This window comes from Siphateles boraxobius, unplaced genomic scaffold, assembly GCF_051911475.1.
Source record: "Siphateles boraxobius isolate OS27281-9 unplaced genomic scaffold, OSU_SipBor_1 9, whole genome shotgun sequence".
Classification (NCBI taxonomy): domain Eukaryota; kingdom Metazoa; phylum Chordata; class Actinopteri; order Cypriniformes; family Leuciscidae; genus Siphateles; species Siphateles boraxobius.
In genome coordinates, this window is record NW_027509219.1 from 10,245,916 (window position 1) to 10,266,853 (window position 20,938).

The following is a 20,938-nucleotide window of genomic DNA, read 5'->3' on the forward strand; positions in this document are numbered from 1 at the left end:
TGTGAAGGGAATTGAGGAAGCTCCACACAGTGGCAGAGCCTGATATAATCAGCCTCAGTGAGCACAGGACAGGAGCTTCTATATATATATAACCAGTTCTGCGGGTTCTCAAACAACCTGCTCTCTCTCCTTCAGTTAGATAAAGGTGCTTCAGTTCTGGAACTGACAAAGATGACATGCACCAGGACCCTGGAGTATATGCTGGAATATATGCTCTCAGATCATAAAGACCTTTGAAGGGCTGGACCTGAAATGTCTTGAATCGCTAGTCGTCGGCTAAACTCATTTCAGCTTAATGGTCTGCTGTTTATATAACACATAAACCCACATTTTGCCCACTTCTAGACATGGGTTTATCAGAATTTCTGGAATTCTGCATGTTCTCCACATTGGGCTAATATTCCTTGTGAAAAAGAAAGTCTGCTTAATTTTATTGATTGTGCACTTCTTAGAAGTATATTTCAAAAACGTCTCAGGTTACGACTGTAACCATAGTTCCCTGAGAAAGGGAACGAGACGATGCATCAACGACGCTTTGGGAACGCCCCCAGCGTGAATGCATCTGAAGCATCTATGTCAACTAGTCCAATGGAAAGAAGGATAATCACGGGCGGGTGACGTCATGACCAGGAAGAGATAAAAGTGCATCCGGTGAAACCGGCATTAGCTTCGAAATTGCCGAAGCAAGCCGATCACAGGGATGCAGGAAGTATGGCAGGGCGACGCATCGTCTCGTTCCCTTTCTCAGGGAACTATAGTTACAGTCGTAACCTGAGACGTTCCCTTTTGAGCCTCAACGACGCTTTGGGAACGAGAGTACCCAAATCGCCAGACTTTCAAATGCCTGTGTGTTAGCCTGTTGTCACACCACACACTAAGCACCTGAGACCCTGGGGTGGCTCTCTTAAGGGACGAAATAGCTAGCAGAAAAAACATTTGTCAAAGTGAGGAATTTCTCTGAGACCGAATGTAAGGGCTCGAAGGGTGCCCCAGATAGGCCTTCTAAATCTATTGCCAGATCCCAAGCCGGCACCCTAGTGCAAGTTGCAGGCCTCAGCCTCAAGGTGCCACGAAGGAAACGAGTAATCAGGTGGTCTCAACCCAGAGATGTACCACTCACCAGGGCGTGGAAAGCCGCAATGGCCACCACGTATACCTTGAGTGTGTATGGACATAGAGCTGATGTAAAACGCTGTTGCAGAAACTCGAGTACTGTGTTTACTGAACAGTTAACCAGATCCCTCTGGCGTGAAAACTCTTCATTTTAGTAAATAAAGTTTCCTCGTAGCGGGAGCTCTGGAGCTTAGAATGGTCTCAACAACCTCGGTCTATGAGTTGGGTCCCCTCAGAGGCCAAACCCACAGTTTCCAAATCTCTGGCCGGGGGTGAATTATTGTGCCTCCTGCCTGAGACAGAAGGCCTCTCCTGATCGGAATCTCCAAAGGAGGGCCGTCAAGAAGCTGAATGAGGTCTGCAAACCAAATTCGGCTTGGCCAGCGTGGTGCTACTAGCAGTAGTCGTATTCCATCCTGGCGGATTCTCTCCAGAACTCCTTGTAGCAGAGCAACAGGGGGAAACGCGAACGCAGACACCCCTGACGATTTAAATAAGAGACCACCAATGTGTTGTCTGTCCAGACAAGCACATGATGGCGCCTCAGGTCTGGGAGGAAATGTCTCAACACATTGAAGACAGCCATCATCTCCAGGCAATTTATGTGCCTAGAGAGATGACTCCTTCACAGACCCTGAGCTCAGCGGGCTAACATTACCGCTCCCCAGCCGGTGAGGGAAGCATCTGTCGAGATAGCAACTCGATGGCAAAGAGCGGACCTTGGGACAACAACCAGTGTTTCCTCCATATAACCAGCGGGTGATAGAACTGCTTGCATCGTGACTGAATCCCAGACCACACTAAGAAAAGTGGTCCTCTGTACTGGAGAAAGCACACTCTTCTTGCGGGGCCAGAAGAGCACACTGAGCGGGGCCAGAGCTGCATCTACGCACTTCGTGAACATGCGGGGTGATAAAGCTAGACCGAAAGGAAGTACCCGATACTGGTATTCTTTGCCCCCGAAAGAAAACCTCAGGAACCATACCGGCAGGAACTACCTGAGCTGACCGTTTTTGAAGCCCCTCAGAGGGCGCGAGTCTGACGCAATGTCGAGTTGACACTACGCCAGAAGCTCGCTGAGTGATCTGAAAGATCATTTTGCGATCCCCGGGAATGCATTCTCCGTGCTGCCTCGGCAACAGCGGTTCCTGCACCCTGAGGATCGCGAGCCTGGCCACTTTCCTCGAAAAGCGTCATGCGAGAGCAGAGCCTGGATCACATTTCATCACATTTCTTCAGATTTAATCACATTTCAAAGACAATAGAAGAAATAATCAAATTAAAGATGTCCTTAAGACCTACTTAAGTGGGCCAAAAAGCACACTTAAGTTTGCGTTTAATATACATTCAAACTATGAAGCATTATCATTTAATTGTAAATAACATACAGTTAAGTGTTCAAAAACATTAAATTCATTACATTCATCTTTTGAAGTATATTGAAGTATATCCGTAATAAGTAAGTTTATAAAAAGTATGCTACAGTGTACTTTGTCACAAGGGTCAGCACATGCAGGGCCGGCCCGTGGAATAGGCGGGATAGGCAAATGCTAGGGGCGCCACTCAATAGGGGCGCCAAAATGAGTGAACGAGTGATTTTAAAAAAAAAAATTTTTTACTAATACTATTTTAAAAACATTAATTCAAAATACTACAAAATAAAGCAAAAAATCTCCACAAAAACTTAACTAAGTCCCCCGACTCCGGTCCGGCGCATCAATCTTCCCCCGCACAGCGAGTGCTTGAAGTGCGTCAGAAACAGAGCGTGCGCGATCAGTTTACTGTTGGTAATTTGTTGTGTAGCGTCGCCCCTCGCTGCATCCAATGTAGACAGCATTGCTTTCGTTTGAGGGCACTTAACACACTCAAGCACCCCGTAGAAACGGGCCTGGCAGCTCGCGCCAGGTCTAGAGATGGTGAAAGTTACCTGATTGTGACGGATGGCCAAATTTACATGACATATTTTAAATTAGCATTAAAGTCTGCAATAGATACAGTGCCAAACGGAAGAGGATAAAGGGGGATAAAGACAGAGGTAATGTAATGAATGAATGAACAATTTATCTAATTGCATGGTAGTAAGATATATAATTTAATTGCATTATTTTTACCTTAAACTGTATGCTAACAGTTTTTCTGAGTTCTCCAGAGGCCCCAGACAGTGTGATTTGTAACAATCACGTCAGTTTTTTTAGACGCATTCACTATCACTTTTATTAATTAATGTTTTACTCTACAGTTGTGCAGTTTTGAGGGGGGTATATGGCATTTTTTACATTTATTTGCGAAAATTATTAATGATATTTATATAGGCTACAGGTTTATTAAAAGTAGCAACGTTTTATGTAAAATGAACATTAAAGAAGACATTTCGCAGTTTCAATCATGGTGAAAACATGAAACGTGCCATAGTTTAGTGGAAGATTGCTGCCATCAACTGCAAAACAAACACTTTTGCTAGCGCTTGTGCATGAATGACATTTGGACGATGACATCACTGTTTTATCCAGAGCAGCTATATATACTGAACAAAATTATACACGCAACAAAACTGTAAAGCTGTAAATCTGCCTTGAAATAATCTATATTGTAAAAAGCGCTATATAAAAATAAATGGGACTTGACTTGAATGCTAGATGTAATGCTCTTACTATTTGTGTTTAGGCTGTAATGCGTATATATATATATATATATATATATATATATATATATATATATATATATATATATATATATATATATATATAATAATCATGAACTCAATGACGGTGAAATGGGCTGTGATGCATGGGGCACCAAGTAAAATCTTGCCTAGGGCAGTAAATTGGGCTGGGCCGGCCCTGAGCACATGGATCCTATACACACCATAATTCAGGCATGAATTGTGGTTCTGACATGGAAAATACTAAATGTGATGCAACCTGGCCACACAAATGAAAGTGAAAAGAGAAAGGGGAAGGCAAAACATTACAAATTAAAAAGCAGATTATTTTGATGTCATGGGCTGAAATGGGCTTTAAAAAGCAGATTTTAAAACTGTGGATTATAGAAAGGCAAAGGTGCTTATAGGGAACGAGTGCAGCACTGTTTTAATTTCACTGAGCAAGAGCCAAACTGTGGAAGTCAGACAGTATGGTCATTAAAATTGAAAATAGACAGTGTTTTTTGATAAACTTGTAAAAAGTTTAATTGCTAGCATTGTAAAGGCAGCAAACAACTAGTCATAAAAAAATAAGTATTGAATGTGCAGTTGTAGTGTACTTCAATTCTTAAAAGTATATATTTTTTAAAACTGTATATCACTTTCAGATGATATTAATGAAATAAAAGTCCATTAATTGCTGTGAACTGTTATGACTGATTTTTAAGTTAACACACTTAAATACTTAAATAGGCCTACTTTTGGAAAGGTTTTATAAAGTAAAATATAATTTTAAAAATATGTGTTATGTTATAAAAGTAAATATATTTATTATATATATTAAAAGTATATTATGTATTCTTTTTTAAAAAGAATGCTAAATATTTTTCACAAGGGGTGCTAAGTTAAACTGCATGCATCAGGCTCGTTGCATTCAGAAAAGCTTTACTCAGCCTACACATTTTGCTCATCATTAATTAGCATTTATTTAGTCTTTGATGTCTATCTATATATAATATGCATAACGTTGACATGATTTTCTTTCCTTGATCTGCTTTATGCTTTTACTGACTCATCATGCTAATCATCATGCTAATATGCAAGTGTGACTGTTTGGTTTGAAGCATGGACTGTGGCACTAATAATTTAACCTAGATTTGCTATTAACAATATCACTGACACTTTTACTAATTTATCATTTAATTGATGCTTTTTTCCAAAATGTTGACTTATCTAGGAACAGATGATTGCCTGGAGCAACATGGCGTTATGGGGCACAATTTTGATATTGATGACACTTTTAAAGGAATATTGAATGAAAATACACTTCATTTACACAAATAATGCCATGTAACTAAAAAATAAAAAAGAAGTAACTAATTAATTCATCATTCGTCATTAATTCAAACAATTAATTTAAACAGCTGATTCATTCATTAAACTTAGTCGTTTAAAGCATGGTTCTGTTGTAGCTTAATTTGGAGATGTTCATGGACAAAATAAAGCAAAAATAGACAATAGTGTGTTTAAAATTAACTCAAAGTGTTAACGTATTATGTTTTCTGGGTAGGGCTTTCTGGGATAGTCCTAAAATGGTCCAGGTCATACTTAGGAGGAAGAGGTTATTATGTGAGTATAGGAGACCATAAGTCTGAGTGGACATCCATGACATGCTAAGTCCCTCAAGGCTCAATTTTTGCGCTACTCCTATTCAACCTGTACATGCTCCCAATGAGCCAAATAATGAGAAAGAACCAAATTGCTTACCACAGCTATGCAGGCAACACACAGATCTACTTAGCCATATCGCCTAACGATTACAGCCCCATTGACTCCCTGTGCCAATGCATTGATGAAGTTAACAGTTGGATGTGCCAAAACTTTCTTTAATTAAACAAAGACAAAATTGCGTTTGGAAAGAAAGATGAAGTTCTCAAGGTGAACGCATACCTTGACGCTAGGGGTCAAACAACAAAAATTCCAAGTCAGGAATCTCGGTGTGATTCTGCATTTAGACCTTAGTTTCAGTAGTCATGTCAAAGCAATAACTAAATCAGCATACTATTATCTGAAAAATATTGCACGAATTAGATGCTTTGTTTCCAGTCAAGACTTAAAGAAACTTGTGCATGCTTTCATCACCAGTAGGGTGGATTATTGTAATGGACTCCTCACTGGCCTTCACAAAAATTCAATAAGACAGTTGCAGCTCATACAGAACGCTGCTGCTAGGATTCTGAGCAGAACCAGAAAATATGAACATATCACACCAGTACTTAGTTCTTTACACTTGCTCCCAGTTACATTTAGAATTGATTATTACTGGTATATAAATCACTCAATGGCCTAGGACCTCAATACATTGCAGATATGCTCACTGAATATAAACCTAACAGATCACTCAGATCATTAGGATCACATCAGTTAGAAATACCAAGGGTTTACTCAAAGCATGTTAAGTCTGAAAAGATAATTATTTTAGCTATTATGCCAGCCACAGCTGGAACCAACATTTTTTGTGAAATGTGCTATATAAATAAACTTGCCTTGCCTTACCTTTTGTAAAATCTATGTGACACTGATAACGTTTACATGCACACGATATGCTGATAACTCCCAAAAATCTGCTTATTAGAATTACCCGTTGTCCCGGTTTACATGCAAAACAACGCATGTAAATTACAACGCAAATAAAATGTATTTACAATACTTTATTAATAAATCAGGTTATTTCCTGGTAGTGACGTCAAAACTTAATCATTCATGTATCTGACTTATTCCATTTGTTATGTCGGTAATGATGTTAAATAAAGCATTAAAAACCTACATTTTTTTGCTACATCTCAGCGGGAAACTAATGGACTCATATATTATCCACTCTTGTAGTTACAGATGCAGTATTTTTATATGAACACATTTTTATAATTTCTTCAAGACATTGTCAGTTTGCAAAATATTTCTAGCTTGCCGCAAAACACTAACTCTTTCTGTATGCGCTTAAATCGACAATTAAGGAAGCTTTATTTCACATATCTCACATGAGCAGGTCAATAAGCCGACAGAACGTAGCTTGTAGAGGTTACATGCCAGGTAAAATAAGGGTAAAAGACAACATTTTAGCTGTGCCAGTCAATTTATGTTTAAGCCATTAATGACCTTACTCCGATTACAGGAAAACAGGTTAACACTTTATATGACACCATGCATTGTGGCCTTATTGAGCATAATTGGGTTGAGGACGTGCATGTAAAAATGCTCAATGATATTTGGGGGGAAATAGCTCTTTTGATACTCATTAATGTCAGCTTGCACATCGTTAAAACAATAATTATGATATTGTAGTAGACGCTACATATCGCACACCCCTATAGCCCTGATCTTTAAACGCCTTCCAGACAGACTCTCTAGTGAAGGGGATTTTTCACTGACTTTGTAAGTTACACCAATAGGTAATGACAAATGACTGTCCTTATGGGTAAGTCATTTGAATAATTCGCTTAAGCGTTTCGTTAAATAACACTGATTCATTCACGAACAAAACCATTTATGAAGGAGTCATTGAATCAGTCACTCAATCTTTTTGTTTAACATTCATTTAGGAAATATACAGATGTGTTGCGGTTCCGCTGTGCGTTTGTTTGCAAATATTTTCGCTGCCCGAGCAAAGATATAGACAAAGTAAGACAATATATATGCAATATTTAGGCCTACACAATGTGCAGTATTAACTTCTTGTTGATTGAACTGTTGTATCAAAGCAGTATCGTAATCATGATCTTGGTCTGAAAATCACTGCGGCTGTTATGTGGGGGTAAATATAGCGCGTGTTATTGATTAAATATAATAAAATCACATGATATTAGAATAGAATTAATAAATAAACCCATAAAAATAGCCAATATCTCAGAAAAGAGAGCGGGTGTGTATGTAAGTGGACAGAGCTCAAGAATAAAGAAGTATATAAGAAAAGTACAAGCATCGGCTACTGTCTTTTGTCCTACTCTTGCCTCTGCAACATTGCAAAACCGGAGCCATTCAAATGGACAGCAGGGCAGAATCAGCAGACCCCCTCAGTATACAAAAAAAAACATCTTTGATATCTGCAATAGGCAGAGAGATGCTCAGGGACTCTTCTGGGGATTGTAACAATGAACCAAATGCTTCTGTTATACATTTCTACCACACAGCACACAAGATGTCAAAGATTAGGATCTATCTCAATCTGTAAACCCAATCTTTTTCTCATTATTCCTTATTACAGTGTGAGTCTGCTGGGGTTGTGGGATGGTGTGTGTCAAGAGAGCCAGAAGTAGGAGTTTCAGCCAAGATTAGAGAGAAAACACTCTACAGTCACATGGGAATAAATGCACACCAAGTGATAAACCAAAAAGTGTGATGATTAAAGCGCTGTGATACTATTTAAACCTGGCATTTTTAACTTTTTGCTTTTTTAACTTTTAACAAGGCATTAGGCTTGGTGGTGTATTGATTCTGCGGTGACAGATGAAATTACAAGGTGAAGAATTGTGTGTTTTAAGGTCATAGGGTCGCAGGTCAATAAGCAGGGAAATGCTGTGAAAATTTTAATGTATGAAGCTGGAAGCGTGATTAATTAAACTAATACATCAGATTAAACCGGATAAGCTAAGAGGCAGGATTCCCTTGGCCATTTAATGAACATTCTCCCACATATAATTATGTTAGAGAAGGCAGGGAAGGTGACATTACAATACGCAACTACAATTTAGAAATTCACACAATTAAAAACCGTGACGAATTTATAGGACACAAGAGCATCGTTCTGAACCTGTGAGGGTGTATGTTGTGCTACTTCAGAATAAACCGATCAAGGGTTCCTGTGATAAAGGATGTGCGGCTGAAAGCGGTAGTGTAAAAATAGGCTCAGAACCGGGTTGTTGCTATGGAAGAGTATGTAGAAATCCTGGAATTCCTCACCCACACACACACACACACACACACACACACACACACACTGATACTCAAGGAGTGCTGCATGTTGATGCACTGCTGTTTTTATTTAAAGTTGTATCTATCCACTCCCTTCCTGTTCTTTTCTCTCAGATGGACATGAAGTTGTAACGACTGGAATAATTGTACTGTACACAGCACTTAGTTTGTGTTAGATGTGAATAAGCATCCTGCAAATTCTGTGAGACAAAGTACTCGTTCAGAGAAATGAACATTTTAAACTGAATATGCTTATGTTGTTAATCTGATATTACCAGTACAACATCGTTCTTTAGTATTATATGCTAATGCTAATGCGACGATGTTGATATTATATGTAAGCAGATCCAGTGGGAGCAATGGTGACAAATTGCAAATGCAAAACATATTTAAAACATATTTAAAAATAAAAATAAATGCCATTTGTTTAGTATTTTGTTATCTGATGTATACTACTGTTCTTAAGTTTGGGGTCTGTAAGATTTTATAAATGTCATCTGTGCTCACCAAGGCTGCATTTATTTGATTAAAATAGGCCTACAGTAAAAACATTAATATTGTGAAATATTATAAAAATCTAAAATAATTAGTCTAACTAGTTATTTATTGTAAGATGTATTTTAACATGTATCTTATTATTGTGATGACAAAGCTGAAATTTTAGCATCATTACTCCAGTCTTCAGTGTCATATGATTCCTCAGAAATCATTCTAATATGCTAATTTGGTACTCAACAATAATTTAGTATTCAAATAAATTATTATTATCAATGTTAAAAACAGTTGTGTTGCTTAATATTTTTATGGAAACCATGATACGTTTTTTTTCAGGATTCTTGGTTGATATAAAGTTCAAAAGCATTTATTGTCAATAGAAATCTTTTGTAACATTTTAAATTTCTTTAATGTCACTTTTGACCAAATTAATGCATCCTTGCTGAATAAAAGCATTAATTTCTTTTTAAAAAAAGATATAACTAACTCCAAAATTTGTAATGGTTGAGTACAACTTTATATTTTTTTATATTTTTAAGTCTCCAATTCTTTTTGGGCCCTCTGTTAATGTACTCTATCTCAGATAAACAGCAATGTTTAATTCATGTTTTTCACAGGAGATGCAACATCCAAGGAGAGCAGCCCCTTTATCAACAGCAGCACCAGTGACGTAGAGAAAAGCCAGCAGTATGATGGGAAAAACATGGCTCTCTTTGAGGTAGTGCAGCACTGCTAAGTGTTTCAAAGGTTTACATACATTATGAATGTAGGCTTACCCTTGTTTTCATGTGTGTGTTTTTTTAGGAGGAGATGGACACTAGTCCTATAGTAGCTTCTGTGCTGAGCAGCCTTGCCAACTACTCCAACCTGACGCAGGGCAGTAAAGAGCATGAGGAGGCAGAAAACAATGAGGAGGCGCGCAAGAAAACTGTGCAGGTGACAAAAACTCTTCCATTATCTCTACACACTGTCAAATCGATACCGAACCTTCTTTCAGATGAGTACAAACATTTTATGTTTAATGTTTTGAAGCTGCTTTGAAACAATCTGTATTGTACAAAGCTCTTTATACCAAGGTCTGCTTGAATACTTGATTCTGATTCGCTGGAAGGTGTGCATTAAAATTGTTTAATGCACAGGTAGTTCCATTAAGTTTAATCTATATTAATGCGCTGCTTTCGTTGAAGCACACACACACACACACACACACACACGCACTCACACACACTCTCACACACACACACACACACACACACACACACACACACACACACACACACACACACACACACACACACACACACACACACACACACACACATCTCTCTCACTCTCTCAATAATGATCAAATAAATGCTATAATTCTTTAATTCAAATGTAATCTTACCACACTTTATCTCTGTGTCTGTCTTAAAGCTGGCATAATGCTAGATCTAACTGAAGAAAATAACAATCATTTTTACCCTTCAGGTCAAATATTGTGTTGCAAACATCAGTTACAAGTCATTGCTGGCAAAGGATCATGGTATAAGACTTCTTGTGTATGTTGATGGACGGTACTTAATCATTGATTTGGGATGTTGATTGACAAGCAGATAAAATTATGCCGTCTGTGAATTATATTGAGCATCATATACCGGTTAATAGATTTACATGGTATCCTGATTATTGATTTTTTTATCGTTTGATTGACAGGCTCCAGGTATGGGCACGATAATGGGCGTTTACCTGCCATGTATGCAGAACATCCTGGGGGTGATCCTTTTCCTCAGGATGACCTGGCTGGTAGGCGTTGGAGGCGTCCTGGGAACTTTCGTCATCGTCTTTATGTGTTGCTCCACGGTCAGTCTCAGACGCACATACACAGACACTGCAGGAGCCGTGTGTGTGCGTGCGTGCGTGCGCGTGCGCGCGCGTGTGTGTGTGTGTGTGTGTGTGCATGCGTGCGTGCGCGCGCGTGTGTGTGTGTGTGTGTGTGTGTGTGTGTGTGTGTGTGTTTGTTTGTGTGTGTTTGTTTGTGTAACACCAGTTACACAAGCTCAAACACTAATACTACACAAATAGCCTTTCCATCATTCATATCTGACTGCACTTTATAGCATCTACACCAACAGAAAGGTCTCTTCAAACCTCAAAAGAAGAATTTTGGATCACCATTATGCAGCATGACCCCCCAGAGACTCCCCCTCAAGAGCTTAAGGTTTCCTTTTACCCCTCTGCACCTTTAACTGAAGATTGCTTACAGTTATAAAATCACTTTGTTGTAAGTCACTTTGGTAAGTCGGTACGTGAGCGTCAGATGGAATTTCTGCCAAGAACATAAATGTAAATGCTTACATGTGGTGTTTGATTTCAGAGCTGCCAGTTAAGCACAAGCTGCTGGTGCTTCTGGTGGCGTGCGTGTTTGCATGTGTTCTGTGCGTGCTCGTGTCACATATTAGTGAATGTTTGCTGCGTTATTTTCTTTCAGAGTGAGTTTGTGCAGTATTATGTAAGTGAATGTGCAGTGCTGTCCCACTCTGAGCTCTTTCCCCTCCTGTCATATCTGCTTTAATATTGTTTGATATAAAAAAGCTGAAAGCTGTCCCTTCCGATTCTACCACCATAAATCCCCTATTATGCCCTTTTGACCCTGCCAAACCGCAGCAGATACACTCAGACTCGCAGAATAAATGCTGTCAACCCACACTTATATTCACACAGTTTGTTTCAGTCTTGGCAACACTGGCAGTATATGAATACTGAGTGCTTTCAAATAAATAAGCTCTAGCTTCCTATTTTAGAATTTGAGTGCATCAAATATCATACAAGTTACATGAGTGTAAAATGTGCTCTAGTACATTTCTTTTTAAAAGTTTGAAAGAAATTAATACTTTTATTCAGCAAGTATGCATTAAATTGATCAAAAGTGACAGTAAGGATATTTACATTGTTACAAAAGTTTTCTATTTAATGAACGAACAAGTTCAAACAAGATGGCATTTAAAGGTATAATGTATGGTCAAATCACTTATTACACAGCTTTCCAACCCATAAATAATGAAGGGGACATTAAAAATTGATTTAAGAATTAACTGTTTTAAAATCATACCTGTTTATTATCTTATAGTCTATTACTGTGTACAAAACAATCGTTCTAGCAGCAAGACAAACACTTCAACAATATTTTTGTAGGCCTGGTATTAATACTGAAGTCTTCAATTTTTATTGAATGTTTGAATGAAATGAGACAGACAGCGTGTCCTTGGTGTGAAAGTGTCTACCTCAAATAACCGGAAAAGTGGTCATTATTGGTCAAATGAAATAACTGACATTGGAATGTTACGACTAATCAATCAGAATCAAGCAGTTCAGAGAGACATGTAAAAACAAAGATTATTAAATGCTGTAAAAGTATTGTTCAATGTTCATTGTTAGCTCGTGTTAAATAATGTAGTTAACTAATGTTAATAAATGAAACTTCAATGTAAAGTTTTTAATTACCATCCCAAAAATGGTGTATTGTTAATGATACAACATAATTACAGAATTCATGTCTTTATGCAGGGGTGTTACTTCAATTCATGGGGCCAGGGACAAAATAATTTTCCTTCTTTTCCCCTACAACTGATGAATCTGCTAAACCAGTAAAAATCCCACTCAACTGCATAACCTCTCAATGTTTATTTTCTAATAAATATATTTTTCTTTCACAAGTCACTGGAGGACTCAGTGGGGGCCTCTTGTCTCTGTCACTCATTGTCCCCATTGTATTGATCTTTATTTACTTTATTTACAGACTATGCTGACTGCGATCTCAATGAGTGCTATTGCCACCAATGGAGTTGTGCCAGGTGAGCAGAATTCACAGTGTTTGTGTATGCGTGCAGATGCCCAGAGGACGGCTGTCCTGTTGTTCTTCATGGGCAGTTAGCTACAGTGCACAGTACAGCTCCCAACTGTGCTGAGATCAGCTCCAGGCTCATAAATGTGTGTTAGTTTGTGTGGATGCTTTGATGTCTCTGTGTTTATTTTAAATAACAGTAGCCTGTGATGGAATTCTTGAATGTCATTTTAAGATGAAAAAAGTATGATAATAGTAGCTATGTCTCAATCCTCTTATTGTTATGTAAATTTTGGGATATCGCAAAAAAAAAAGTTGAATGGAAATTCCAAAATCCAAATAACGAATACAAAATGTGCATAAAAAGCGTATGTGCTCAATTGAGGTGGATCATTTTTTTTTATCCAATAAGAAGACAGTGGACCAATTTCATTGCACAGCATCTCAAATATTGGTTTGGTCATTCTGAAATGGTTTGGTCATCCTGAGCAAAATGACTTGGCATAATTACATCCCAGAACTGTCTCACACAATTGCGTTCCCAAACACCAGGCATCCGCCTCCGAATGCAAGATAACTTTACAGTGTTTATACAGTGTTCGTCTGCACACTCTGAGGCGTCATTTATGATGTACGAAAAAAGAGTCACAGTCCCTTTCCTGATTGCTGCTACTTCCAATTTTAGTACAGATATTTAGCGCCGGTTTCCCAAGAAGTGACGATTGTGTTCTATTGGATACATGGGATGGAAATGGTGCTGGATTGGCAAATGTTTTATGCGATAAGCCAAATTTGCGCTAGGGTAAAATTCACAACATTGGATGGAAAGAAAACGTCTCGGTTACGTATGTAACCCTCGTTCCCTGAGTAGGGAATCGGAGACGTTACGTCGGATGTCGACGAATGGGGTTTCGCTTAGAAAGCCTATCAAGTTCGAGTATTACAAAAACGAGCCAATGGCAAAGAAATGCCATGGGTCTGCGGAATTTGCATAGCGTAACTCCGCCCCACCTCGTGGGTATAAAAGGAGGAAGCCGGCAACATGCAGATATATTTCTTCGCTGAGGAGCCAAGACTGAGCTCAGGCGATCCCCGCGGTACAGCGGAAAGTGGCAGGCAGACGTAACAGGCAGAGGGTTACATACGTAACTGAGACATTCCCTTTCGTTGTCACTCCGAGTTACGTCGGATGACGACAAATGGGGTTACCAGGCTGTCTTCCAGTGCCCTGCGTAAATCTGAGATCCTTGTCGTGAGACTGGCACGGGCAAAATACTCCTATTTAGCACAGGAATACCAAGGTACACTGGGGAGCATATCCCATAGCTTAGAGGAAATATGCAATTATTGCCAGCCCAGAGGGGGGGGGGGGGGGGGGGGGGGGGACTTAGAGAATACACATATGACCGGAGGGATGCATATGGAGAACACTGGGGTGTCCAGCCGCAGGTGGAATATTTCAACCCCAGGGGTGGCAAGGTGGCTTGCCAAGGGAAAGACACATGCTCAGAAAGGCTTACAGTGGAAATACACATGTGGGGGTCGCTCAGAGGAGGGATCATGCACACGGGAGGCACCTAGCCGACGCGCAGGCAATAGACACTGGCGCCGACGTCAGGAGTGCTGGAGGAACTTAGGGCTTTCGGAGAAGCTCACCTGAGGAGAAATCGCACGTATCCAGTTCGTGGAGTGGAATGGTGAGCAAGCGAAGACACCTGAGCGGGTCCAGTACTAGCTGGTTGAAGCGAGTACATGAGAGGACACTGGCTCCACTCGGAGATTGTAGAATCTGGCGAATGTGTTAGGTGTCGCCCAGCCTGCAGCTCTGCAGATGTCTGTTAGCGAGGTGCCATGCGCTAGAGCCCAAGAGGACGCCACACTCAGGGTGGAGTTGGCAGTCACACCAAGGGGGCACGGTCGACCTTGCTGCTGGTATGCCAAAGCAATGGCGTCCACTATACAGTGAGACAACCTTTGCTTGGAGAGAGCCTTTCCCTTCAGCTACTCACCATAACAGACAAAGAGCTGGTCTGAGGTCCTGAAACACTGCGTCCTGTCTACATAGGCGTGGAGAGCGCGTACTGGACAGAGCAGTGCCAAGGCTGGGTCTGCCTCTTCCAGGGGCAGCACTTGCAGGTTCACCACCTGGTCCCGGAAGGGAGTGGTAGGAACCTTGGGCACATATCCAAGCCGGGGTCTCAGGATCACGTGAGAGTAAGCCGGCCCGAATTCCAGGCACTCTTCGTCAACGGAGAATGATTGAGGCCAATGCAACCAAGAGTGCTGTCTTCATAGACAGGAACTTAAGCTCCACTGATTGCAAAGGCTCAAAGGGAGTCAAGTCAAGTCAAGTCAAGTCATCCTCATTTATAGGGACAGTGTAGATTGTTTCAAAGCAGCTTTACAGAGATAAACATATAATTTAAGGTAACAGAGATTGGTTTGGTTTTATAGTGGTTCTTGAAAAATGTTTTTTCCAGCTAAAGTTAGTTTTGATTGATTCACTTCCGTCTAAATGATCATTTTTTATTAAATTAGGGGCGACACCGTTCTCTCTAAACAGACTTTAAACGTGAACCTGTGGTAGACGTTGATGGCGTTCACATGCGCATTAAGAATTGATTCTATAGTTATGTTTGTTTGAATATATGTGCGCAGGTTTGCGCAGCACTCTGCAGGTCAGTTAGAACCACTGAGAGGTCCCAAGAAGGAACGAGAGGATGGCGAGGAGGATTCAGTCTCCTCGCTCCTCTCAAGAACCTGATGATCAGGTCATGCTTCCCAACAGACTTAGCTTCGACCGGGTCATGGTGTGCGGCAATAGCGGCAACATAGACTTTCAGGGTGGAGGGAGACAGCCTTCGCTCCCAACCCATCTTGAAGGAAGGAAAGCTTATCGAAAACACTAATCGAACATCTCCGGGGTTCTTCTCGGTGAGAAAAGTACCAGTTGACAAAGAGGTTCCACTTCAACGCATAGACGTGTCTAGTGGACGACACTCTAGCGGAAGTGATGGTAGCCGCCACCGCTGGTGGTAGGGTACTCAAACCTGCCTCGTCCGGTCCAGGAGCCACACGTGGAGGTTCCAAAGATCGGGACGAGGGTGCCATAGGGTGCCCCGTCCCTGAGAAAGGAGGTCCTTCCTCAGGGGAATCGGCCAGGGAGGTGCTGTCGCGAGGAGTACTAGTTCGGAGAACCAGGTCCGGGCGGGCCAGTACGGCGCGACCAGAATGACCTGCTCCTCGTCCTCCCTGACCTTGCGCAGGGTCTGCGCAAGAAGGCTCACTGGGGGAAACGCATATTTGCGGCCCCGCAGCCAGCTGTGCGCCAGTGCATCCGTGCCGAGCGTGCCCTCGGTCAGGGAATAAAACAGGGCGCAATGGGTCGAGTCGTGAGAGGCAAACCGATCTATCTGTGCGTCCCCGAACTGGTTCCAAATCAGCTGAACCGACTGGGGATGGAGTCGCCAATCTCCCGGGAGGGGCTGAAGCCGTGAGAGCTCGTCGGCTGCACAGTTCAGGGCTCCGGGGATATAAATGGCATGAAGCGACCTCAGATGCTTCTGACTCCATATGAGGAGGTGGCGGGCGAGTTGCGACATACGGCGGGATCGTAGACCACCTTGATGGTTGATGTACGCTACAGTGGCGGTATTTTCTGAACGGACTAGTACGTGTTGGTTCTTGAGCACGGCCCAGAAGCGGCGCAAAGCAAGACGTAGAGCCAGCAACTCGAGGCAATTGACATGCCAGAGGCGTCGGGGTCCAGTCCAGGAGCCCGCGGCAGCACGTCCATCGCACATGGCACCCCAGCCCGTGGAGGAGGCGTCTGCCGTTACAACAACATGCCGCGAAGCTCGTTCCAGGGGCACTCCGGCCCGTAGAAAACTGAGGTTCGACCACGGGGAGAAGGTCTGACGGCAGGTCGAAGTAACTGTTACTCATAGGGTGCCGTGTTGCCATGCCCACCTCGGGACTCGGTCGCGAAGCCAAAGCTGAAGCGGTCTTATATGAAGCAATCCGAGCGGCGTTGCCGCGGCTGCAGATGCCATATGCCCCAGGAGGAGCCTCTCAAAATGTTTCAGTGGAACCGCACTCTTGCCCTCGAACTGTCTCAGGCAAGTCAGCAGTGACCGCGCGAGCTCGCTCGTAAGCTGCGCGGACATGGCGACAGAGTCGATATCCATACCGAGAGAAGAGATCCTTTGCACGAGGCAAAGTTTGCTCTTTTCCCAGTTGACCCGAAGGCCCAGACGAGCTAGGTGCTGGAGCACAGGTCCCTGTGTTCGCAAACCTGGCCTCGATAGTGAGCTAGGATCAGCCAGTCGTCGATATAGTTCAGGATGCGAACCCCGTGTTCCCGTCGGCTGCCTCGACGACCTTCATGAAGACGCGAGGAGACAGGGCTAGCCCGAAAGGGAGAACCGCGTACTGGTATGCCTGCCCCTCGAAAGCAAACCGTAGGAACGGTCTGTGTCGAGGGAGAATGGAGACATGGAAGTAGGCGTCCTTCAGGTCGATTGCTGCAAACCAAACCTGGGGCCGCACACATTCGAAAATGCGTTTGGCAGTGAGCATCTTGAACGGCAGCCTGTGAAGGGAACGGTTCAGCACGCGCAGGTCCAGGATTGGCCGTAACCCACCGGTTTTCGTTGGGACAATAAAGTACGGGCTGTAGAAGCGGGTCCTCATCTCAGCCGGAGGGACGGTCTCGATCGCTCCCTTTGCCAGCAGGGTAGCGATCTCTGCTCTAATGATAGGGGCCGTTGCCACCGACCAAAGTGGAGCGGACTCCCCTGAAGCGGGGAGGAGACCGGGCGAACTGAATCGCGTAGCCGAGCCTGATCGTCCGCGCGACCCAGCGGGACAGGTGGAGAAGCTCTAGCCAGGCTCCCAAGAACTGTACCAGCGGGATCATACGAACCACAGACTTCCCACCGGTGGTGCAGCAGGGCGGAATGACTGGCCCAGACGTGGACGGCATAGCGGCACGGTGTGGGGGCACAGTCATTAACCGCGCCCTGACAGCGGAGACCAGGGAAGGATGAACGTTCCACGGGGGTCTGCTCTGCCAGGGGCCTGGCGACAGAGGCGGATGAGAGCGGCACGGTCTGGGGACGGCGCGCACTGTCAACCGGCTCTGGGACAGAGGAGGACGTGGGGTGCACGGCTCGGGGGTGGCGCACCGTGTCGTCTGAGAACTCTGTGTGCTCAGGGATGGAAATGTCACTTCTTTCTTTAACCACATTAGGGTGCTGCCCACCCGTGGGTGAGCAGCGGGGAGTGGAGAACAAAAGATTCTCCCCCGGCCCTCCACCGGGGGAAGGAGTGGTCCTGATATCATCTCCTGTGAAGTAACTTTCAACATCCCTGAGCAGCCCGTCTCAGGAGCGCCGCTTGGCCCGGCGTTTAGTGGAGGGCGGGGCTGGAGAGGGCTGGGGCGCCTTCTTACGGCTTCCTCCGCGACCGGGCCCGGGTGGAGGCTGCTGCTTGGGCCGGGCTGGTGGGGCGGGAGCCGCAGGAGGGCGCCCCCGGCGGCGAACAGACTGAGGGTTCTGCCCGGTCGGCTGGGTGGAGGTAGCAGCGGGCCGTCGGGGCAGAATATGCTTAATAGCCTCAGTCTGTTTCTGGGCGGTGGAGAACTGTTGGGCGAAATCCTCCACCGCGCCGCCGAATAGGCCGGCCTGGGACATGGTGGTGTCGAGCAGGCGGGACCGCTCAGCATCCTGCATGTCAGCCAGGTTCAGCCATAGATGTCTCTCCTGGACCACAGCTGTGGACATCACCAGACCCAGGGAGCATGCTGTCACCTTCTTCGGTCGGTGGCGGTGCATGTCCCTTAGCATCTGGGCCTGGTAGACCTGCAGAGTGGCCATGGCATGCAAAGAGGCAGCCGCCTGTCCCGCCGCTCTGTAGGACTTCGCCACTAGGGTATACGAAAACCTACAGGCTTTGGATGGGTGCTTAGGCTCGCCACGAGAAGAAGCACTCTGAGGACACAGGTGCATCGCAACAGAGCGTTCAACCGGGGGGAGCCCAGTGTACCCACGGGCAGCTGCCCCATCGAGGGGAGGAAAGGCGGATGAAACCAGCGAGCGGTCGTGGGAAGACATGGGAGTCTTCCAGGACTTCGAGATTTCATCATGCACGTACGGGAAGAAAGGTATTGGGGCAGGCTGAGGACGGGAAGCCGCAGCTGCACCCAAAAACCAATCGTCCAGCCGCTCAGGACAGGGTGGAGGGGTCCACTCTAAACCAATGCTCGCGGCCGCCCGGGAAAGCATGGCCGTCATCTCTGGATCAGACTGAGCCACAGCCGTATTCACACCCGAAGGTGGCAGCTGTGACGAGTCGTCACTTCCAGATGAATCAGACCCGCCTTGTGATGCTGCGACATCACGTCTTCCTCTGGAGCGCCAAAGGAAACCCGCGGGACCTCAAACGACGGTCCCGTGGGAATCCCCTGAACGCTCGCGGGTTGCAACACTGGTGAAGGTGCTGTGGGGCACGGACAAATAGTCGGCGCTTTGTTCCACACAGTCACCCTCAGATCACCCTGGCCACAAGCCGAAGTAGAGCCTCTCGAGGAGGTGCTAGATCGGGGTGTGGAGGAGGGGACTCTCACTCTTGCGAGATCATTGAGACTCGATCTAAGTGTTGCGATGGTCATGTTCCTACAGAGAGAATATGACTCATCCAAGAGCGCTGCTCTAGCGTGATTAATGCCCAAACACACTAGACAGCGCTTGTGCCCATCAGAGTCAGACACAAGCCGACCGCAACCAGAAGTGCACGGGCGAGGCATCTTTAAAAAGACGTGCGGCGTGCAAGCTCTTTTTGTGAGAGAAACATCTCTGGTTACTCACGTAACCGTAGTTCCCTGAGAGGAGGGAACGAGACATTACGTATGGGGAAATCCATTTTCCTCGAATCATGAAGTCTGATAGAATAACTCTTTTGCTTGCAAATAGCCAATGGCAGTCCCGCCATCACCTGATTGGCTGACACTGCTCAATATAGGTGACGGCGGGCGCCAAAAACCTCAGAATCTTAGCTGAACGAGAGTAAGTAACTGTGAGCCCCTTCCCACACGGCAGGTTACGTAATGTCTCGTTCCCTCCTCTCAGGGAACTACGGTTACGTGAGTAACCAGAGACGTTCCCTTATCGAGTCGGTCTCTCGACATTACGTATGGGGAGCAATAAAACCCCCGCCGCGTGGGAAAAACCCCGCCCAGCTAGAACGAGCTGAAGATAGCACAAGCGCTAATCCCTATACAGCTCAGGAACCGCCACCGGACCTGGTCGAAACCACCTCTTGGCACAGAGCCAAGTCGGCAACTGCACCAACGTGGCCCCTCCCACACAGTTAAGCAACACTGAACTGAATGAGTGGGGAATTGCAGCAATGTGATTGGTGCTTAGGAATACACTGCTTATGAATGCGGGCATAATAATAAGGACACAACATAGAGAATAGATAGCTTTATATTGCTAATAACTCACGCTTAGTCGGAACCGCGGCTAGAGTGTGCGCCACTAGGGGCATGTCTAGCCTAGTCCAATGACAGCTCAGCTTTCTCTCCCTGTACTGACAGTACATGCGGTGTGAATGAAGGAATATTCAAGTTATAGAATCTCGCAAACGTATTAGGCGACGACCAGCCTGTCGCGAAGCAAATGTCCTGGATAGACATACCTCTCGCCCACGCCCATGATGACGCCAAACTCCTAGTGGAGTGGGCGTGCACTCCTATAGGGCAAACAGCTCCCCGAGTAGTATAAGCCAGTCGCACAGCCTCCACTATCCAGTGTGATAGCCTCTGTTTCGACAGCGCGCCGCCTTTCTTGGCACCCGCGAAGCAGACGAAGAGCTGCTCTGAAGTTCGAAAATGGCTA

The 20,938-nt window shown here is 44.3% G+C and overlaps 1 protein-coding gene across 7 annotated transcripts in view; it reads left to right on the plus strand.

The window, feature by feature from the left end:
- LOC143732008 (solute carrier family 12 member 5-like) overlaps positions 1-20,938 on the plus strand; it is a 138,860-nt gene that overhangs the window by 59,882 nt on the left and 58,040 nt on the right. For all 7 annotated transcript variants that reach the window (XR_013201038.1, XM_077222633.1, XM_077222634.1 and 4 more), the window contains exons 2-5: positions 9,835-9,935; positions 10,022-10,153; positions 10,913-11,059; positions 12,996-13,050. Coding sequence is in view for 6 of the 7 variants with exons in the window: in XM_077222634.1 (XP_077078749.1) it covers positions 9,835-9,935; positions 10,022-10,153; positions 10,913-11,059; positions 12,996-13,050 (435 nt within the window). In the remaining variant the exon portion in view is untranslated. The remainder of the gene's footprint in view (positions 1-9,834; positions 9,936-10,021; positions 10,154-10,912; positions 11,060-12,995; positions 13,051-20,938) is intronic.